Below are 20,296 nucleotides of genomic sequence, written 5' to 3' on the forward strand. Positions count from 1 at the left end.
ATTGGGTAATTCCTTAATTAGGCAGATTTTTGAAACATGTATTATGTACACAACAGACCGGAACGTCTCCTTTGGAGCATTTTCTAGTCTATCGGGTGATTACATCATTAAGCCACACATGCTACGTAGAAAAAAATCCTTATGAAAATTCATGAAAAAATGTACAGCACATCATTAGCATGCAGCAGACGTGTATGCTTTTGATATTTTCTCTGTTAAAAAAAACTACATGAAATAATTAGTCCAGGTCATGAAAACATGAGAAAGGTACCAGACACTGGTGAAAATGAAAATTGCAAAAAATTGCATCTTTCATGGTTTAGCTGAGAGTAATTTGCTTTATTGGAAAATGGATTCTAAAACAGTGTTCATTTGAACTACAGCAGAATGAAAAGTGTTGCTTTATTGATTTGATATTTTCTATACACATCTAACTTCCTCCTTACACCTCTTTCAGATACTAAGTTTTACAAACCAATGGGTCGAAGGTTGCAAATGACCAGTGGTAAGACCATTGATTATTCAAGGCCTTTCAGTACTGTGTGTTTGTATACGTGTATCTTCATTTTATGTAACCAAGAGTATAAGGGATTGCCTGAGTGTATCTTTTTCACTAAGTTGAGACTATACTAAAGGAATACAAAGAGAGGTAAATTGTTGGTAACTCTCAATACTGAAAAGATGGTATATATTCACAACATTAAGCATTAGGGAAAAGTCTAAAAGGCGATATATATGAAGACTAAAATAAATGAAGCACAGGTTTCATAAAAAGAAGCTATTAAACTTATTTATCACTTTTCTTTCTGTAAATGAGATCCCACCCTACATTTCCCCCTAACCCCCCCCCCGAAAAAAAAAAAAACCAACAACAAAAAAAGAAAACCTCAGTAAGCAGAGAACAATGAGCATATGCAAGACAGTAAGGATCACAGTAATTCACTCCCTGAATGCTCCAAATCTTCATGGCTTAAAAAGCATCCCAATTTTCTCCAAAGGTAGTGGCATTTATTCACTGGGCCATAGCTAATTTTACATGGAATGCAAAAATGTTAGTTTAAGTTTAATTTACCACCCTATTTAAATATTTCCAATGTAGCTCTCAAACTGCAGGGCTATCCCTCCGTCTATTTTAATTTTAAAGTAAGTTAGCAAAGGCTTCCTTCTTAATCCCCAGGGACTACCTACACAGTGACACGAACGCGCAAATTTATGACAGCAACATAAATGCTCTTCTGAAGTAATGTGCAACATTAAGTGAAAATCGTTTCCTGGAAAGATATTATAGGTATCTATATTTTATTTGCCATCTTAAACATATCTGGGTCTTTATGGCCTTATTTTAAAAATGTATTTCCTTTTTATATTTCCTGGTGCAAATGGACTGCATAAATAAGCAATGTGCTATGAGGCTTCAGACCAGCCGATAAAACCTTTCAATTTTCATGCCAGCTTCTTCTTTTGTAATTCAAATCCGCCTGGAAACTGGCAGCTCTGAAAACTGAAACAAGCGCTGCCACAAATACCTTGTAATGCTATCGACCTTGTCTGCCCGTGCAGTGAGAGCGGGGGCCGCGGATGTGTCTGCAGCCATCCAGATAACACAACTCATTTTTGGGGGGGGGGGGGGAGGGTGGGGATAACAGGAGCCAGCCCCAGACTGTGCACCAAAAGCAGTCATTACCAGGCGCGCTGGAGAATAAGTCTCTTCAAAATACACAGTGCATTTAAAAACCACATATGAGGCTGAGCCACTGCTGTCATTACCAATTTTAATTTCGCTCCTTCAGTTTGCCAGCCAGATAAACTCTTTAGTGCTGTTTTTTAATCTATTTGCCACATTTTAGGTTTAAGATTATAGTAATATGGACAGGAGAAGGAATCACTTTTAGGGGAAATAAAGAAATAGATCCGCTTATCGGCGCCCATCAGAAAGTTCATTAATCAGCCAGGCTTTGTGCCCTCTAAATTGAAAGGTTAAATAATCCTCTCAGGAATATTTCTCGGCCCCTCCGCCAATTGTCCGGAGAGGAGCTGCCATTCATAGCACGCGGGATCGGTGACAGGGTATCTTACCACTGTTTGGACCCCAAACAATGATGGACAAATGGCCTGGTTTACAAAGAACCTTTTAGTACGCGGATGGAAAAGGGACCACAAGCTTTGAAGCAGGGTGGAGGGATGAGGAGGGTGTGAAGACAGGATGTGGGGGAAGGGACAGAAAAGAACACATACATGTGTGAATCCATGGATACTTCATCTGAAGGTTTATTGGGGTAGACTATAAAACATAGAAACCACATTAGTATATATCTTCCAACCATACGAACTACTTAACATATTCAAATTTGCTTATATATTTTGCATATAATGGTATATAAACCATCACTGGAAAACTGTAGAATAATAGAACTGTAACTCTGTTATATTTATTAGCTACAACACAGAGGATTCAAATAAACACCAGTATTTTCATTTTTACCATAACTTCACATGACTCACAACACACAGCATTCCCCCTCCCCATCCAAACCCGCTTATTCATGTGAAATACTCTTAACCCACAGTCACAAAGGCAGAGAACTCCACAGCTGGAAGGACCTGTCTAAAGAGGGGGAAAGTAATGCTTTTTTTGCTTTTACAATATGCCCTATCTTAGCTCCTGCTTGTCTTTAAAATAAAGAACAACAGGAAATAGGAACGCTCTTTGCAAGAATACAAATCACAGGCATTGAGAAGATGCTTAATTTTGTGTTGTCTTTTTTGCTGGACCTATTGAGAATAAAAACAGTGTAGAAGTGGTGGAGCTCTTACACCTCCACATCTTGCTGTGAAATCAGGCTCGTTTCTGGCATCAGTCATGTGAAGGCATGAAGCAGTTTTATCTGAAGTACAAAAAAACTGAGATGTTATTTTCACCTGATTAACATAAACCCTCTACCCCTATAGAACTGGTTTACGTGTGAGTGGGAATTACTTGATTTCATATTAAAATCAATATATATTAAAAAAGCAAAAGATTTATATAATTTCATTTGCTTATGACAGATGACTATATTCAGATGACACTGAAGTTACCATTTAAGAACTGAATGTTTACTAATGTATATAGTTAGATCATATATTTTTCAAAATTAGTATTTCTTTACATGGCACAAATTTTATATAGTCATTTTCATTAGGAGAAGAAGTAGCCTAAATATCTTTTGTGACCTACTTCTTAAATGTCTTTATAATGATTTTTTTGAGCAAATCGAATTAAAAAAAAAGTTTGCTATACTTAAACATTACCTACATTTCTGTAGGTATATAGGTATATAGGTATATATAGGAGGATAAATAATTAGAAAATGAAAAGCGAGGTAAATAATTTTGTTAACAAAAGACAGTGCTTGTGAGTATTTTAACTTCAGTAATTATAAAAAGGAAACAATTTTAGGAGACAGAAAGTAAAGAGGTCATTATGAATCTCCTCATTTCAGGTAAACAATAGTCTTCTCAAAAGACATTACAATAGTCTGAGTTTGGGCTATTAGCCCAGAGGTCATCTCTACAGGTGCGAGGCGTCTATGGGTTTGCTTTATTGGAGCTCACACAGTGTTGAATATGGGCTATGTGCTAAGTACTGTGCCAAGTACTTTATACTTATTGACTCATTACATACTTACAACAAGAAGGCACCATTCCCATTTTTCAGATGAAGAAACCAAGGATCTTAGAAGCCAAATATTTTAACTAGGTTTGACTATCTAGTAAATTCAAGAGACAGAATTTGAGCCAATGTCTGATCTCAAAGCTGGCATTCTTTTCTCTGTAATAAACATTCCCTAGTAATTTCCTCTGAATGAGTTTGCCACTCCAAATCAATTTTACTGCATGTTTCTTAAGGACTTTAGTAAACAAGGAGGAAATGTGGTATAGTTATAAATAAAGGAAATGGGAGAGATCCAAGAAAGATAAATTTGAGATTTTACTGTATGAACAAAGTTAATAAATGATCCAAAATTTAGTTCCCCTAAGTGAAAAGAAATGTGGGGGTAATCCACAAATACATGTAAAGAACAGTATTTATATAAAATCGGCATTTATAGAGATGGGTATATTACAAAGTTATAAACATGACCTCATAATCCATATAATAGATTTGATTTCATATGACTTTTGAAAAAAGGAATGAAACTAATGTGGTAGCTGGGGTGCCTGGGTGGTTCAGTTGGTTAAGCCTCCAACTCTTGATTTTGGCTTATGTCATGGTTTCATGGTTCATGGGCTTGAACCCTGCATTGGGCCGTAGTGCAGAGTGTACTTGGGATTCTCTCTCCCCCTCATTCTGCCCCTCTCTCACTCACACATGCTCTCTCTCTCTCTCTCAAAATAAGTAAATAAACTAAAAAAAAGAAAAAAGAAGGGATGCCTTGGTGGCTCAGTCAGTTGAGCATCTGACTTCGGCTCAGGTCATGATCTCACAGTTCACGGTTTTGAGCCCCACATGGGGCTCTGTGCTGACAGCTCAGGGTCTAGAGCCTGCTTCAGATTCTGTCTCTCTCTTTCTCTCTTTCTCTCTGCTCCTCCCCCACTTGTGTCCTCTCAAAAATAAATTAAAAAATAAAAAAAATAATTTGGTAACTTTATTACCATTTGACACACACACATGAATTCTTTTTACAAAGCTAGCAGGGATTTCTGAACATTCCCATGGAAAAACTCCTATTTGAAATGTGATCTACCAGTATACTGGTATATCAATTAAGGCAAAGGCCTATATTAATTCCAAAGATACTAAAAAATTTTTTGATCAAATGGTCTCTAAACATGTGGCATTTTCTTCATATAATATTTTTGGTATTTCCAAAAAACTAAGGACGTTGGCCCTAAACGACCATTGCTGAGTTCTATTTTGTTGCAAAAAAATTACATATGTACAAAAACATAACTCCCATGACTTTTTTGTATGTGGAGATCAAATGGCAAATGAATTTCAAGTCTAAAATCTGACTGATTTTATCAATAGTTCATTAACCTTTAGTCATTTAAGAGATTTTGCTTTTAAAATCTTAAACTTAATTCAATTTAAGATTACTAATACAGTTTATACTGTAACAGAACATACAACACTAGTTCAGAGAGACTATTCATATCAACAAGTCAAGGGATTCTTTCAGGAGTCTTTTCCTGAAGATTATTCAAATGATTGACCAAAACCCTTAAAGGTTATAGTTGATCATGACTGTGAGTAACTAAGTGATTCCTAAATACTTAAGACCTGTTAGGAATTACTGTAATCTACCATGTCATTTACATGCATGACTACTAGAAGGAAAGTTTAATACAAATATTATTGGTCCAGTATGCTTTATCTACTTTTATTCTTGCACTGGAATGTCCAGAGACGATTATGATAAACTCAATCAGTTGGAATATATTTATTTAAGGAATGACATGAATCACCTGTTCAAAATACACATGAAAAAGAATCACTTAAATATACTAAAAGTATTCTACATACTACTTCTACTCTCTTTATGTATGGTTAACATGACCAAGAATAGGCATCATTTAACATTCCAGATTTTTAAACTACAACTTACTTTATAGTCAGATACTATACAGTATTAAACTGCAGTTTGAAAATTTTCAGGCTACCTGTTTATATTCATTTTTGTGATAACAGGGGCACTATTTAAAAGTGTAGAGTTGTGAGTGAAAAACAACAACAGTTTTATTTGGGATTAAATGAATAATGTATGTGTTCCTCAAGAAGAATAGGCTTTAAAAATGTTATATATATTAAAAATATAAATACTTACAAATAGAATTTAATCACTACAGAATTTAAGTATCAATTTAAGTATCAAAAAGGTGAACATACCTAGGGAAGAGAGAGAAGGGTAGTAAAAAGTTCAAATGTAATTTATATCTTTTTATCATCCTCAGGAGAAACATTTGCTAACAAGAAAGAAAAGGAAGACCGTAATGAGTATTCCCTTAAATTTTTAAAACAGAAGTAACACTTGAAGCCCATATTGTAAATATGTAAGTCCTAAATATAATGAATGGTCTTTGCCCCCAGCTACTAAAGGCAGACAAAAAGGCACAGGGACTGTCAAATGAGAAAAGTTAGTTGTTGTAGTAGAGCTTCAGTTTCAATCAGTTTATTACTGAACAACATGTGCTACCAAGAAAATGAGCAGAAATGATGAGGGGTTATTTGGACATATCTTCAGATATTTAGAAGATGGCAAAAACACAGCTGCATCTAGGCCAAAACATTTTTATAATGAATCTTTTAAAAATTGTGTGAATGCTGCATACTTTTCATTGCCTGATTACCTGAGATACTTATATTTACAATAGAACTAATGTTATAAAACACTTGATAATAAAAATATTAACACAGGAAAAAAAACATACTCAAAATACGCCATATTGATTTCTCATTTAAAACAAATTAATGTTTGCATTAAAACATTGATAAAATAAGTTGGAAATTTTCTCTGAAGGGGATGACACCTCAGTATTTCTTAGAAAAGAAGAAAGTATGAAGGTTTTCCTATGTGCTTCAATAAATACAAATAAATTTAATATCTAAATCTAAATTTTATTCTATTCCCATTTATAAATAAGTTTGTGTACATACAATCTCTAAATTTTGAGGATAACACTGTGAGAGGAAAAATAACATGTGCATTTGTAATTCACAGTGTTCACTTTTTCCCCCCTCTTCCTTTTACAGAAGCTTTAGAAAATTGCTTTTTGATGATTTAGCAAATTGTATTTATTTTTAAATGAATCTCATTTATTGAAATTGATAATTCCAGGTTTCATTTGCTTTGAAATTGCATTTTCCAATTGCTTCCAATGATAAGTTCTAGAAAAATGTGGTCCAGCATGACACTGAAATAAAGACTTAAAAATAAAACTCAGGTGACCTACTCTGTAAGTGTAGTAATTACATTTATAGTAAATTCTAAACATGGTAAGATTGAAGTAAAAAAATTGCTAGCTAAATGTTGACACTAAATTCTTTAGAGAACAAGTTGAGTACTTAAATAAATATAAAAGTATTCACATACATTTTCCACCTGAAAAATATTTTACAATTTTAGTCACAGTTCAAACGTATCTTCTATCTCTGTCACCATATATGAAGTATTAGAAAACAGTCATCAGTGCTCATTCAGAAATTCTTTTTATTCAGATGCCAAGTAACTTGAAACATAAAGTGGTCTGATATATTTTATAGTAAGTACTACAATGAGAAGACGGCCCCGAGGTACTACAAAACAGTCCTGTTCCTTCTGAATCATCAGAGCATGATTACACTCACCTCAGCAGCATTTCAGTGTTAAGGACATTTTTAATGAAAACTAAATCTCTGAAAATTTGACAGAGATGTAATATCTCAATAGCAACACTTAACCAATCAAAACACTGAAATAGCAACACCAGCTACAGAGGGGGGAACCCCTACAGTTTAAACAAGGGTGCTCCTGGTTCTTGAGGCAGTTGGCAAACTGAATTGAACTAGCAAAGAGCTCCCAAAATGAATTTGCAAAGTGTTAGTTTATGATAATCTGTATGCCAGTCCTCAAGATATGGTACAAGAAAAAAAAAAGTTGATTTAAATAATTCTAAAACAGAGTGAGGCCTAGTTCTCACTCTTCTATGGAGTTCTAACACTTTAAAATACAACGTGTAACCAGTTCTATTTTCTTAAGCACACACATGAAAAAAGGCATGTCACTTGGTATCTAATGTGGATGGGGTTCTTGCGGGTGTTGCGGTTCTGCTCATGTAGCCGAAGAGCTCCCAGAAAGAGGTGTAGGACTCCCAACATGTATTCAATTAAGAGAGAAAGAGGGACTTTTTTCCCCCCACAAAAAGAAAAGATTCTGGCTTGAGGCTGACTTTTGGAAATTTTGTATTTTTAAAAACCCACTTTAGTTTTAGGCAGTTAGAAAACTGTTACCCATCCTATCTTCATCACAATTGTAGGATAAAGACTTTTGGATAACTATAGCCTCACAACCAAATCCCACTTTATTATTCCTTCCTTTTGGACTACAAAACATCGCTCTAAAGTTAAATTTAAATCTGTTCACATTCAGGGTTACTTACTTTAGAGTAACATTCTTGTTTAGTGTAAAACTCTCATTTCCATAATGTGAAAACCCAGAAAATACATTTCTAAAGTAATGTTTCCAGGTAAGGAGAGAAAACTGAGTGGTAAGATGAAACAATATTGTTAATTATGGTCCACACTCTGACACTCAACTGGTTCAGGTAAGACAGTATCGATTACTAGTAAACTCTGGTCACAAGCTTTTTCCTAGGCTAAACAGGAAGGCAAGGAAACCATACTCCTTACCGTTTCCCTGACAGCAACCATTTTACTTTTTGAAGTGAAGTCTAGGCATTTGAAACACTATATATAAAGAAACCATTTAAAAGGTAATTCTTCCAAAAAGGTTACATTTGCTTCCTATTTAAACTTTTAGTTAAAGTAAAAGGTGGTAGGTTGTAACATTTTAACAATGCATACAAAGCAATCCAGGCGCAAAATTAAACATAAAAGATGCATTGTCCTTTTTGATTCTTAACACACACACAGCCCCCAGATAGCAAACTCCTGGTTACTTTTTTAAAGTAAGTAGATTAAAAACAAGATTAACAAAATGTCCAAAGCATGTCAAATTATAGCCTCTACTAGTTAAAAATTCTGTTGGTTGTAAAACTCTGTTGGTGGCCATTTTGGCCTAGGATTTTTAATATAAATGAAACTAGAAATGACAGGGAATGGGGGAAGGGGTTTTCCTTCTTGAATAAAGAGGGAAATTTTTATCTAGAATGAGTTATCTGAAACATGAAAAAGAATATTCAAAGTCAGGCTTTACCAAAACCTGAAAATATAACAGAAAGTAAAATACAAGAACAATGCTATAGTATTGAAGATTTAAAAAATGTTATAAACATTTCTGAAGGAGGTAAATACATAAACTAATTGGGGAAATTATTTAATTGCTAAATAATATCATAGATTTTTCTTTTTCCTATGCAGAGCTCCAAAGTGATCATCTAAAGTCATTAAATTACATGACAATTTTATAGCCATAGCCAAATTAGTTGTTATAATATGCATGCACACACACTCACACACACATCTATCTATCTATGTAGTATCTTTTTATTAGAGTTTTACTGGCATGTACCTTTAGAATGATGGTCTTAGTTTTTTGTTTTTTTTTTTAATGTAGTGAAGTCCGGTCAAGTTTGGCTAAAAAGCTGTTCTATTCAGATACAAGTTGTTAAGGAAACTTTATTTCATCTCATTTAATTGCTGAAAATAGTGAACATTTTCTCTTTAACTTTTGTCTTACTTTTAGAATGTGTTTTAAGAAATTTATGATTTGGAACATTTTGCAAGTCCACTTACACCATTCAGCTTCACCACCACTGTTGTGTATTTGAGAAATAACACTCTATTTAACCTATAAACTGTGGTTTTTTTTTAAAGAAAGAGAGCAATTCCCAAATAGACCTTAAATTACAGTTGTTAAACTTGAGGCTGTGTAAATGTCCTTCTAGTCTTACTGATAAAAACCAGATAAAAGTAACTGAAAAGTTCTCATTTTCAAACTGGATATACTAATCAATTTATTCCCCCCAAAGCACAGTTCATTTTGGGTAAGAAATGGACATTTTGGGTTAGAAAAACAAATGGATCAATGATTCAATGCGGAAATTTCCAGAGTTTTAGGAAGAGTGGTTTAAAGGAATGTACAGTGGCAATTCTAACCTAGGCTTCATTACTTGGTCATTGCTGAGTGATGCCACATTCACATGTGAGGGCTACTATAAGTCAATAGATGGCAGTCCATCGCCTAGTAAAAGAGCTGAAGATGACTAAACTCACCATGCATCCTGCTTTTATTCAAGATTAAATACTGCTTAATTACACACATTTGGATTTGCCTATCTACATAATTATTTAACTTTTATTCTAGATGAAAATTGATACTGATATATACATGTTTATAAGTGTACTAGCTTAGCATGTATATTTGCATAGTAAACTAATTCTAAATTACCAATTACTAACTTCGACTTGATAATTATAAATTGTGATAGTTACCTTCAATATTATTTTGAAAACTAATCAGAATTCCAGATTGAGAAAAATGGATTTTTCAAAATAATTTTGTTATACCTATAAATAGAATATACTGTAACTCTCTAAAAGAGAAATTCATTTTGTTTTCATTTATTTTTTCCCAACTATTCTCTTTACAATTTATGTTTTTCAAAAGCTACACTATTAAACAAACCTTCAAATATTTGTTATACTAAATACCAATTTTTATTCTTCTATGACAGCTATATTAAAGAATATAGGTGCAAGTAATGAAAACAGTGGCTTTAAAATAGTACTTCCCACATGTCAAGTTTTCAAGACTGGAATTCTCTAACTTAGGGGAAAAGGGAAAAGAAACAGTGTCAAATCCATTAGGCTGTAATTTAATAAAAATACTGATAAAAAAACTGCTATATAATTATAAAAAGTGACTATCATTTTGAAAAATATATGATTGGATTTCAATCAAGTTTAGGCTATAAGGATTTCACCATAGTATGTTAGGATAAAAAAATTGCTATATAAGTATAAATACAATGTATCCATAAGAGTTACACCTAGAACATATATGTGTAACATATATAGGGGGATACGTGTGTGTGCGCACGCGCGTGTGTATTTTGGTATAACACTAAATATTTTCACAAAACCCAATTTGGGACTGAAGGACAGTTGAGGAATTACAGCTTTCTACTGAGAATCTTTAAATAAACTGAATAGTGATAACAATATGAAAACAAACCATCGGGCATTGTTCATTGCTTCTTGGGCCTGTGACAATCTTATTGGTAGTCTGAGTCACTGCTTGGTTTACTTTTTATTTCTACAAGGGGAGAGCAGTAAGAAGACATGTTTTGTAAAAACTTCGTCCTTTCTATTTTTACTAACTGTCTTCCTATAACCAAACCCTCTTAATACGTTAAACCTTAAGGAAGAGCTTTTATAACACTGTTGCAACTGCAGAACTACAAGAATACTTTTTATTATCTCATCTTGCACAGTATAACACATTTAATATATTAAAAAATGACTACTATGGTGAATTATTGAAATTATTGAAGCTGAATATTAAAAATAAACTGACTTCATAATATTGAGCACTAGCCAATTGATTCCATAGTAAATTATGTTTTCTACTTCTACTTAGCCTAAATTCACAATAAAAGGAAACCAGAGAATTGAATAACTTGAATGGTATTAAGCAGATGTTTATACACTTTGAATAAGTCAAGAGGAGCTTAAGGATATGACAGTTGAATTGTTCTATGCAAAAGATACACTAAGCTTTTCTTAGCTTCATTAAAAAAAATATGTGCAAAAATTTCAATAAAGCCAGAAAAATGATTATGGAAGATATGATGGACTGTATGCTTAGGGACCGTAGATAATACAACACTTTAAAGACACAGGATTACTATTATTTTTTATGGCTCCTAGCATACTTTTTCCCTTTAATTTCATGAGTGTAGTGTAGGAAGACGGAGAAATATCATGATGTAATCATTAAATGATGTGAGTAATAAAAAACAACTCTTTTCAGAACAGGAAGATATAGAACAGAGCACTGGGCAGGGAAGAAGAGAAAAAGTATATTATTGCTTTCTCAGTGCAAAAACTCTTGGATGTTTATTATCTTCCAGTAGAAGATGCTTGTCTATATTTTATGGTCAGCAGTTCAGAGAAGGATAAATAGGCTAGGTCTTGGGGAAAATAAAAAAAAAAGGTGTTTCTACTCACCGTTAGGTGATACTGCCTCCAGATTTCTGGGCAAGCCTGGAAAATAAAAATATTGATCAGCTGGGAGCATGAAACAAGGTACTTTACAGCCTGTTGGTTTTGGCATAACCCAGCATCCACCGGTGTCGGTCACAGGAAAATAAGAAGCTTAACAGAAAGGGTCTGCATTTCAGCTTCAAAAACCTGGCTAGACAGTTTAATTGAATTTTACACTGGTTTAACACACTCCCTACCATTGTCAGAAAGCCAGTAACAAAGTTTTCTCTCTCTTTTTTTCTTTTCAGGTTAGAAGTTTTGGGCACTAAGATGTGATTAAGAGCCATAACTCAGTTAAACTGATAAATGAACAGCAGTGGTCAAAATCAGTAAGAATCACTAAATACACCTTTTAAAAGAACATTTGGAACCTTGGTAGTATGACTGAAAAAAAAAACAATTTAATAGCAACGGCTTTAAAGAAGCCTTTGCTGTGGTTATATATTTCTGATGTCTGTTGCCATCTTTTTACCTAATCATTGGCTGCTAACCTATGAAATAGGGTAAAGAGAGAATTACACCAAAACTAAACTAAAAACAACCTCAATCTAAAGTCCATGCCTTTTCCCTTAAAAGCTGTCTCCTCCATCTGTACATTTATAGGCAAATCACTTTAAAAAACCAATAAAACCTCAATAACTTTGTAAAAGAATAGGTAACAAAACAAAAACAACCACAAGCAATAGCAGCAGCAACAACAAACACCAGTTAGGAGGCATTTTCTTATGTGCACAAATACTAATCCTCTTTCCTTATACTTAAATTATGACTCTGCTAAGGAAACACTTTTCTAACCAAGTTCTTGTATTTTCTTGGTCTGCTGTCTTCTGAGAAAAAGAACAGCTGATGACAGTAAGTATTTTTTATAATTATATTACAGCAACAATTTAAATATATTAAACCACCAAGCTAAGTAAATGACAATTCTTAAAGTAAATGTGAATTTATAACTTTTGTTTTAATATGTGTATCTACATACATATGCATGTATATACACACACATATGCATGCCTAAAATTAGAATGAGTTGAGTCTTTCTTAAACCTTTATCATCTTTGACTTATACCTTGAACAATTCTTTACCTGATTTGTCATTCCTCTTTCGTTTATTTTTCAGGCTAGTGATAAAACTAATAAAGATAATTCATATAATCTAAAAATATTATGGGTGTGTAAATAATTCAGAAAATAATTTTTGAATGGCAAAACCTCTTCTGATTATATCATCATAAGTGATTAGACAAAAAAAGAGTAGAAAGTTCTAACCATGCTGAAAATTTTATCCATCATGTATTTTAAGTTTAACTATCCTATGTCCTTTTCTAAAGAAAGGACATACCTTTCTAAAGAAAGGTATGTAAATTAGACTATTTAGCGGTCAGCTTTCCAACTTAAAAGTCATATTCTTGCAAACTAAAGTGTCTGACTAAAAAAAGCCACTTGAACACAGTGATTTCTGGATGAACAGCACTGATCTAAAGGAAACTATTTTTAAGAAGTATAAAGTAGCTTTGGAAGGCAAAAATTATGTTAGGTACCAAATAACAGTCACAAACTTGTAGGTTACAAAGGTTCTTAATAAAACATATATATATATATATTAATTTATTTAAATAAACATATTTACACTCAAAGATCTAATGTACAATATACCTTTAAATATTCATTTCCTACCTTCTATCATAAGCTTTTTGCTATGTATCTATAATTTGAGTTGGATCACGGTAGAGATAAGCAAGCAGTTATTTATACATTAGTTATGGATAGTTCTTGATTACCACAATGTCCTCAGAATAATACGGTTGAAAAATCACAATCACTGAGTTGTCATACACTGGCAGAATGCCACCCTACCATGTGACCTTTTCTTGTATTGCAGCAATTTAGTAATAAAAGAAAGAATTACTTGGGTTTTTGAACAATCATCTGATTGCTCTGTACACGAAGATGATGCCTGATATGGAAAATTAGTAGGGAGAGACATGAAACTTCTTTTCTCTTGTTAGACAATAGTATTACAATTTAAAAAAATCCCATCTTATCTCCTATAGTACTTTTACTCAACATTCCCATGCATAGTTTCATTTTACTATTTTCTATTTAACATATGTCTATGTAAAGTTAAAATGAAGAAATATTTTTCACTTAAAAATAGGGGCCAATAGAAAGCTCATGTCTTTAATTCTAAGTATATGACATTCTAAGACTTAGGACTGTTATCACTAATACATTTTTGAAGTGTTAATTTTTTTGCTTGTTGTGGCTTCTGCTTCTTATCATTCCTTCATCACTGCACATATTTGTCTTTTTATCCAACGGAATGCCATACTATCCATATTTATTTATCTGCTGCACAGAAAATGTAGACAAAATACAGTAATTTCTAAAGCAAGGGGCTTATTACTATTACAACGGGAACTCATGAAAAAATTTATCTGAAAGTATTTGAAACGAATGACTAGCCTGCCATGGAACTCATCTAAGATGAAAATGTAACAAATTATCAAAATACAACTGTATTTATTGGTTGTCCTGGTGATCTCACCTTCCTGGCACTTAGATGGATAGCAACCCAAAGAGCCTCCTCAAGTCTCACAACTGAAAACACACAAAGTGTACTTGTACATCTGTTTTAGCAATGTGCTACATTGTTTGCCAACTTTTGCCCAACTAGTTTTCCCCTCTATTGTATTTTGTATAATAAACCATACATGAATAACTGAGTGTTATTATTCATAAAATTCAAAGATGAATCAACACAGTTTGCCACACCAGATGAATTGAGAGTTTATATTGTGCATTTCAACCCATATTGAATTTTATCAGGTGCTAATTATTGTTTTACGAGAACAACGGCTTAGTGCATCTGTTGTTTAATTCCCACTTCCCTATTCTCAAATGTGAACATCAAAGAAAATAAAACACTCAATCTTAAACAGCCCCTGACAGCAGACCAAGACTCAAGTGCTCAATAGACAAGGCCCTTGCCACCAGTTCTCATATTTCCACAACAATGAACAAACACAAAAACAGCACTAAGCGGCCTTTCCTCCTCCTCAGCTCCCCTTGGCCAGTTGTCTGCCTTGTACTAGAGAGAGCCCTTGAACGCAGCCCTGCTGGGAACACAGCACAGGAGAAAGGATTAGCCTTACTAACATGCTAGCATTTGCAAAAGGGAAGAAAAAAAAACCCAGTACTGTATTTGGTATATGAATAACCAAAATGTATGAGCTGACAAGAGACCAGGACAGGCCTGTGGCTCCCCGGGAGAAAATGTAGCTGTGATGAGTGACAGGGCTTTCAGGAAATATGTTCACAATCACAGACAGTGAAGGCCATGACCTAGATCGTTTAAGAGCTTGTCTTGTCAAATTATCAAAAGCTTCTTCCTCTCTGAATAAAGAGTGACATAAGTGAGTGTCAGAAAGCTGCAGGCTGACAAGCCAAGCATACAATAACAGAATGCACGTCACATACATGCTGAACACCGCCACTGCTAGCGGCAAATCTTAATGAGAGCGCGGCCAGCCCAGGAGACTTGGGTCCCTGCTGGCACAGCTACTCATCTCACAAAAATCCTTCAGCTCCAAGTCAGTTAGGCTCTGACACGACAACTACAATTACGAAACACAACTTTTTAACAGAATCCTCTGGTGCTTTGTCAAAGCCTCTGTTGTTAGGAGCTGGCCCCCTCAAGTCACTGCGGCAAAACAAAAGATTTAATAAAACAAGCAATATTCATTGATGGTGAATAACATAAATAAAGGAGAATAGAGAGAAAATTTTCGTTTGAAATTTGTTGAATGGAAAGAGACAGGAAAAGCATGCCAGTCCCTGGACTCAGCCACCATCTTGACTTTTCCATACACACATTAACGTAATTTTAGGTGCCTTCATTAAAAAGAATGTCCCTACTCTGAAGCCTCATCAGCAGGCTCCTCATAGAATTATAGCCATCAAGTCATTTGATTGTCCAGATACTTTGGTAGTCACTGTGTATATACATTACTCAGATACACAAATATACTTATGTATCTTATTATACATATACTGTACTCTGAATATACGTGAAATAAAATTTCTCCTTCAAGGAGTATTTTGAAGAGAGCATCTTGGGCATAGCCTTCAATCGAAATTCCATAAAGACCACTCTGGTCTGAAATTACAGAAATACACAATTAAAATTCAAGATAAGTCACTGTTTTAATAGTGTTTGTTTTATTTTACTGTGTAAGAATTTGTCATTCACAATAAAAAGGAGCTGTAAACATAGAACAGATATATGTGGCAGTGTGTACAGAATCTACATAATTTTTTTTTTCACCTATCAGTATGGAAAGCCACGCATTGGTCTCTATCTCTAAACTGACAAAATGAACCAGAATTCATAAAAACATCTTTCCATCCAAGGTCAAATTTTAATCAATCCCTATACTCTTAATCCTCTGTAATCAGGGAAACTGACAAGCCTAATTTTTTGCTCAAAGATATTTCTCTTCGATATTCTCCTTAAGTGCAGTTATGAGGGCATAAAGTTTGTAATAGATTATATTCCAGTTTTATTTGAAAATGTAACAGCTCTTATTTTATAGGAAATTATATCAAAATAACCAGCCAAAAAAAAAATAAATAAATAAAACAAATCATATAGAACTCAAGCAACCTTATCTCCATTTAAAAACTTTTTTCACATAGGAGAATCACAAATCTTTCTGGAGACATCTTGACTAATTCTAGACTACTGACATAAGTTAATTTTACAAATAGTTGATGATGTCTGTAGCGTACCTGCTAGTTATTAGCTAAGGGTGTACAATACAAGAACTAGTAAAATGAAACATGACAACGTAGCAGCTAAAATCAGTGACTCTAGAGCCAAAACGGCTGGATTCAAATCCTGACTCTACTACTTACTATCTTGGGCAAGTTATACATTTGTATGTCTGTTTTCTAATAACATGGGGATAAGAGTACCTCTTCAAGGGCTGTTGTGACAGTTGAAGAGTTGGTAAGTATAAACTCCTTAGGACAATGCCTGATGCATAGCAAACACTCAACTGTCTTAAATATTGCTATGATGATGACAATTTGGCACCCTCCATACTTCTGATGCAAAAACTGATCATGAGGAAAGGGCATCAATAAGGTAGCTGAAATAAGTGAAATCTACTGCAAAACAGTCAACTCTTAGATGTGGCCAAACCTAAGAGACTGGTTAAAAATCACCATTTAAGTGAGCTGTTGATATAGATGAAGAGAGTGAGAAAAAAAGATTCAAAAGAAAAGGACAAATGAAAAATACAGATTTTGTCGGGATACAGCTGCTTGCAGCTACCTTCTTTATGGAAAGAAAAGGATTCAGAAATGTTGATAAGCAACTACCGCACCATGTGCAATGTGTCTATTTTTACATTTAACTGAGGCGCACTCAGTAATGTTTTTAGTTGTTCAAAAATACACAGAAAAGAACATGTGGTCAGATAAATCTAATCTCAGATTTTATAGTTAAATTTTGAAATAAAAAACTTAAAATATACTGATTACTGGTGAAAATCAGAAGTATTCTATACCACTCTCAAAGTTGACATACTGTTCTTCAGTTTACTCAAGCTTACTTAATTCCTTTTTACCACGATGTTTAAATAATAAAAATCTCAGCATCTCACTAGCCTTTCTCTCTTGCCTTTATTTCTTATAATAACTAGACAACTACCACCTGAAGTCTGAGAAAAGTGCCTATCAGGAAGGAGAAACCCGGAGGGAAAGATCCTTATCACTTTGGGAATCTATCTAGCCACATTAGTAGTGAATACATAACCTATGTACGTAGGTGAAGGAAGGTCTTATTTTCTGTCTAGTACTCTAACTCCCTCTTTTTATAGCTTTCAGATCTCTCCAATTTCTACAAAAACCCAATACGTCCTCTGAACAACTATTAAAACTCTATGTTGATGATATCCCTCAATTTTAACTGCCAGGAGCTGATTTCATTGTCTCTTTGGTACTGGTGCTGACATTCTGAGATAACTGTGAACTCGTTCTCATATGTTCAATATCACAATGCTTCCCTAAGCCCACTAGCAGGTACCAGAAGCTTTAAACCAGATTCATGAGAGATAAACTAAAGGTAAAATAATTTTAAAATGGGAGTTTAGAACTTTATTTATAAACCAATTACACAAAGTCCATCATAAGTAACAAATATGTAGAAAGTTGTTTAAAACTACTGAAAGTTAACCTGATTCATCTTAACCAACTACAATGAACTCCTTTTATTTGTAATTATTCACCGATATCCAGTTCTACTTCTCTAATTCTCATGGGAATCTCCTGGGGGAATTTCCTTTTCATCTTCTCCCAAGAATCTTAGAGCATGCTGGACGTGTCAGGCGTACAAGTAATCACCTTTAGGTCCAAAGTTGTGCCAATACTGTAGTAATTTTAGTGTAGAAGCTTGTCCTTTTTTTTCTTAAAAGAACAACATTAAATATTATAAAAGTAATGCATATTCATTATAAAGACAGAAAATACAGATAAACAAAAAATAAAAGTCACCTATATAATACTACCACCTGAGATAACATTGCAAACATTTAAAAATATTTCATTCCAAACTTTTTTCTACATATAAACAATAAACAATTGAAAACCACAAAAACAATACCATTTGCTATAGTCCCAAGAAAAATGAAGTACTTAGGTATAAATCTATGTAGAGAATGTATAAACGATAATTACAAAACTCTGATAAGAGACGCTAAAGATCTAAATAAATGGAAACATGTACTATGTTCATGGACTGAAGACTCAAAATGTTAGAATCAATTCTCTCCATAGTGATCTATAGACTATAATAATAATCGAAGTTCCGTCAAGATTTTTTGTAGGTATACATAACTCATTCTAAAATTTAGATGGAAAGGGAAAGGAACTAGAATAGCTAGAGTAATTTTATAAAATGATAACAAAGTTATTACAATATCTGATTTTAATACTACAAAGCCATTAATAATCAAGACAATATGATATTGGTGAGGGGATGGATACTTAAATCAATGCAACAGAACAGACTCCAGGAATGAATCCACAGATGTAGACATTTAATCTTTGACAAAGATGTAAATGCAATTCATTGGAGAAAGAATAGTTTTTTTTTTATTATTTTTATTAAATTTTTAAAAAATGTTTATTTTATTTTATTTTTTTTGAGAGAGAGAGAGAGAGTGTGTGTGTACGAGTGGGGAAGGGCAAAAAGAGAGGGGGACAGAGGATCTGAAGTTGGCTCTGCAATGACAGCAGAGAGCCAGATGTGGGGCTTGAACTCACAACTATGAGATCATGACCTGAGCTGAAGTCAAACGCTCAACCTACTGAGGCACCCAGGAGCCCCAGAAAGGACAGTCTTTTTAACAAATGGTGATGAACAACTGATCATCCATATGTAAAAAAAAAATAAACCTGGATCTAAACCTCACACTTTATAGAAAGAGGAACACAAATGGATCATAGATCTGAATATAAAACAAAACCATAAACATTTTGGAATAATACACAGGAGAAAAATCTTTGTTAACTGCAGTTGGTTAAAAAATTCTTGGAAAGGGCATCAAAATCACAATCCAGTAAAGAGAAAAAAAAATGATAAACTGGATTTCACCAAATTTAAAAACTGTTCTGCCAAAGAACTGTCAAGAGAACAAAAAGATAAGCTACAGACTGGGAGAATATGTATGGAAATAACATATCTAAAATACCCTTTATATCATATGTAGAAAATACTCTCAAAACACAACAATCTGAAAATAAACACTCTAATGAAAAACCAGGAAAGGATGAGGACACTTCACTAAAAAGGATATAAGGATAGCAAATAAGCACATGCAAGTGTATTCAACATTTTTAGCCATTAGGCAAATTCAAACTAAAACCACAATGAGATAGATACTACACAACTACTAGAATGGCTACAATAAAAAATACTGACAATACCAAATGCTGGAGAGGATACAGAGCAATTGGACTTCTCACTTTGCTGGTGGGAATGCAAAATTGGTTCAGCCACTCTGGAAAACAATATGGCAGTTTTTACAAAGTTAAACATACATAGGACCAGCAATCTCCACTTGGAAACTTACCCCAAGGAAATGAAAACTATATTCACATAAAAGACTATACACAAATATTCATAGCAGCTTTATTTGTAATAGTCAGAAACTATAAACAACCCAAATGTTCCTCAATGGGTAAATGGACGAACTGCAATACATCCATACAATGGAATACTGCAAAGGAATAAATTATTGACATATGGAACAACTCAGATGAATCTCTAAGACATAATGTAAGTGAAAGAAAGAAGCTGGTCTCAAAACTATATAATGGTGTGATTCC

The 20,296-nt window shown here is 33.7% G+C and overlaps 1 protein-coding gene across 6 annotated transcripts in view; it reads right to left on the reverse strand.

The window, feature by feature from the left end:
* The window catches only part of ZCCHC7 (zinc finger CCHC-type containing 7), a 247,898-nt gene that overhangs the window by 17,098 nt on the left and 210,504 nt on the right, over positions 1-20,296 (reverse strand). For all 6 annotated transcript variants that reach the window (XM_015079483.3, XM_027039456.2, XM_053204927.1 and 3 more), the window contains one exon: positions 11,870-11,905. In XM_015079483.3, coding sequence (XP_014934969.1) covers positions 11,870-11,905 — 36 coding nt within the window. The remainder of the gene's footprint in view (positions 1-11,869; positions 11,906-20,296) is intronic.

The sequence above is a fragment of the Acinonyx jubatus genome, chromosome D4, assembly GCF_027475565.1.
Source record: "Acinonyx jubatus isolate Ajub_Pintada_27869175 chromosome D4, VMU_Ajub_asm_v1.0, whole genome shotgun sequence".
Lineage (NCBI taxonomy): Eukaryota > Metazoa > Chordata > Mammalia > Carnivora > Felidae > Acinonyx > Acinonyx jubatus.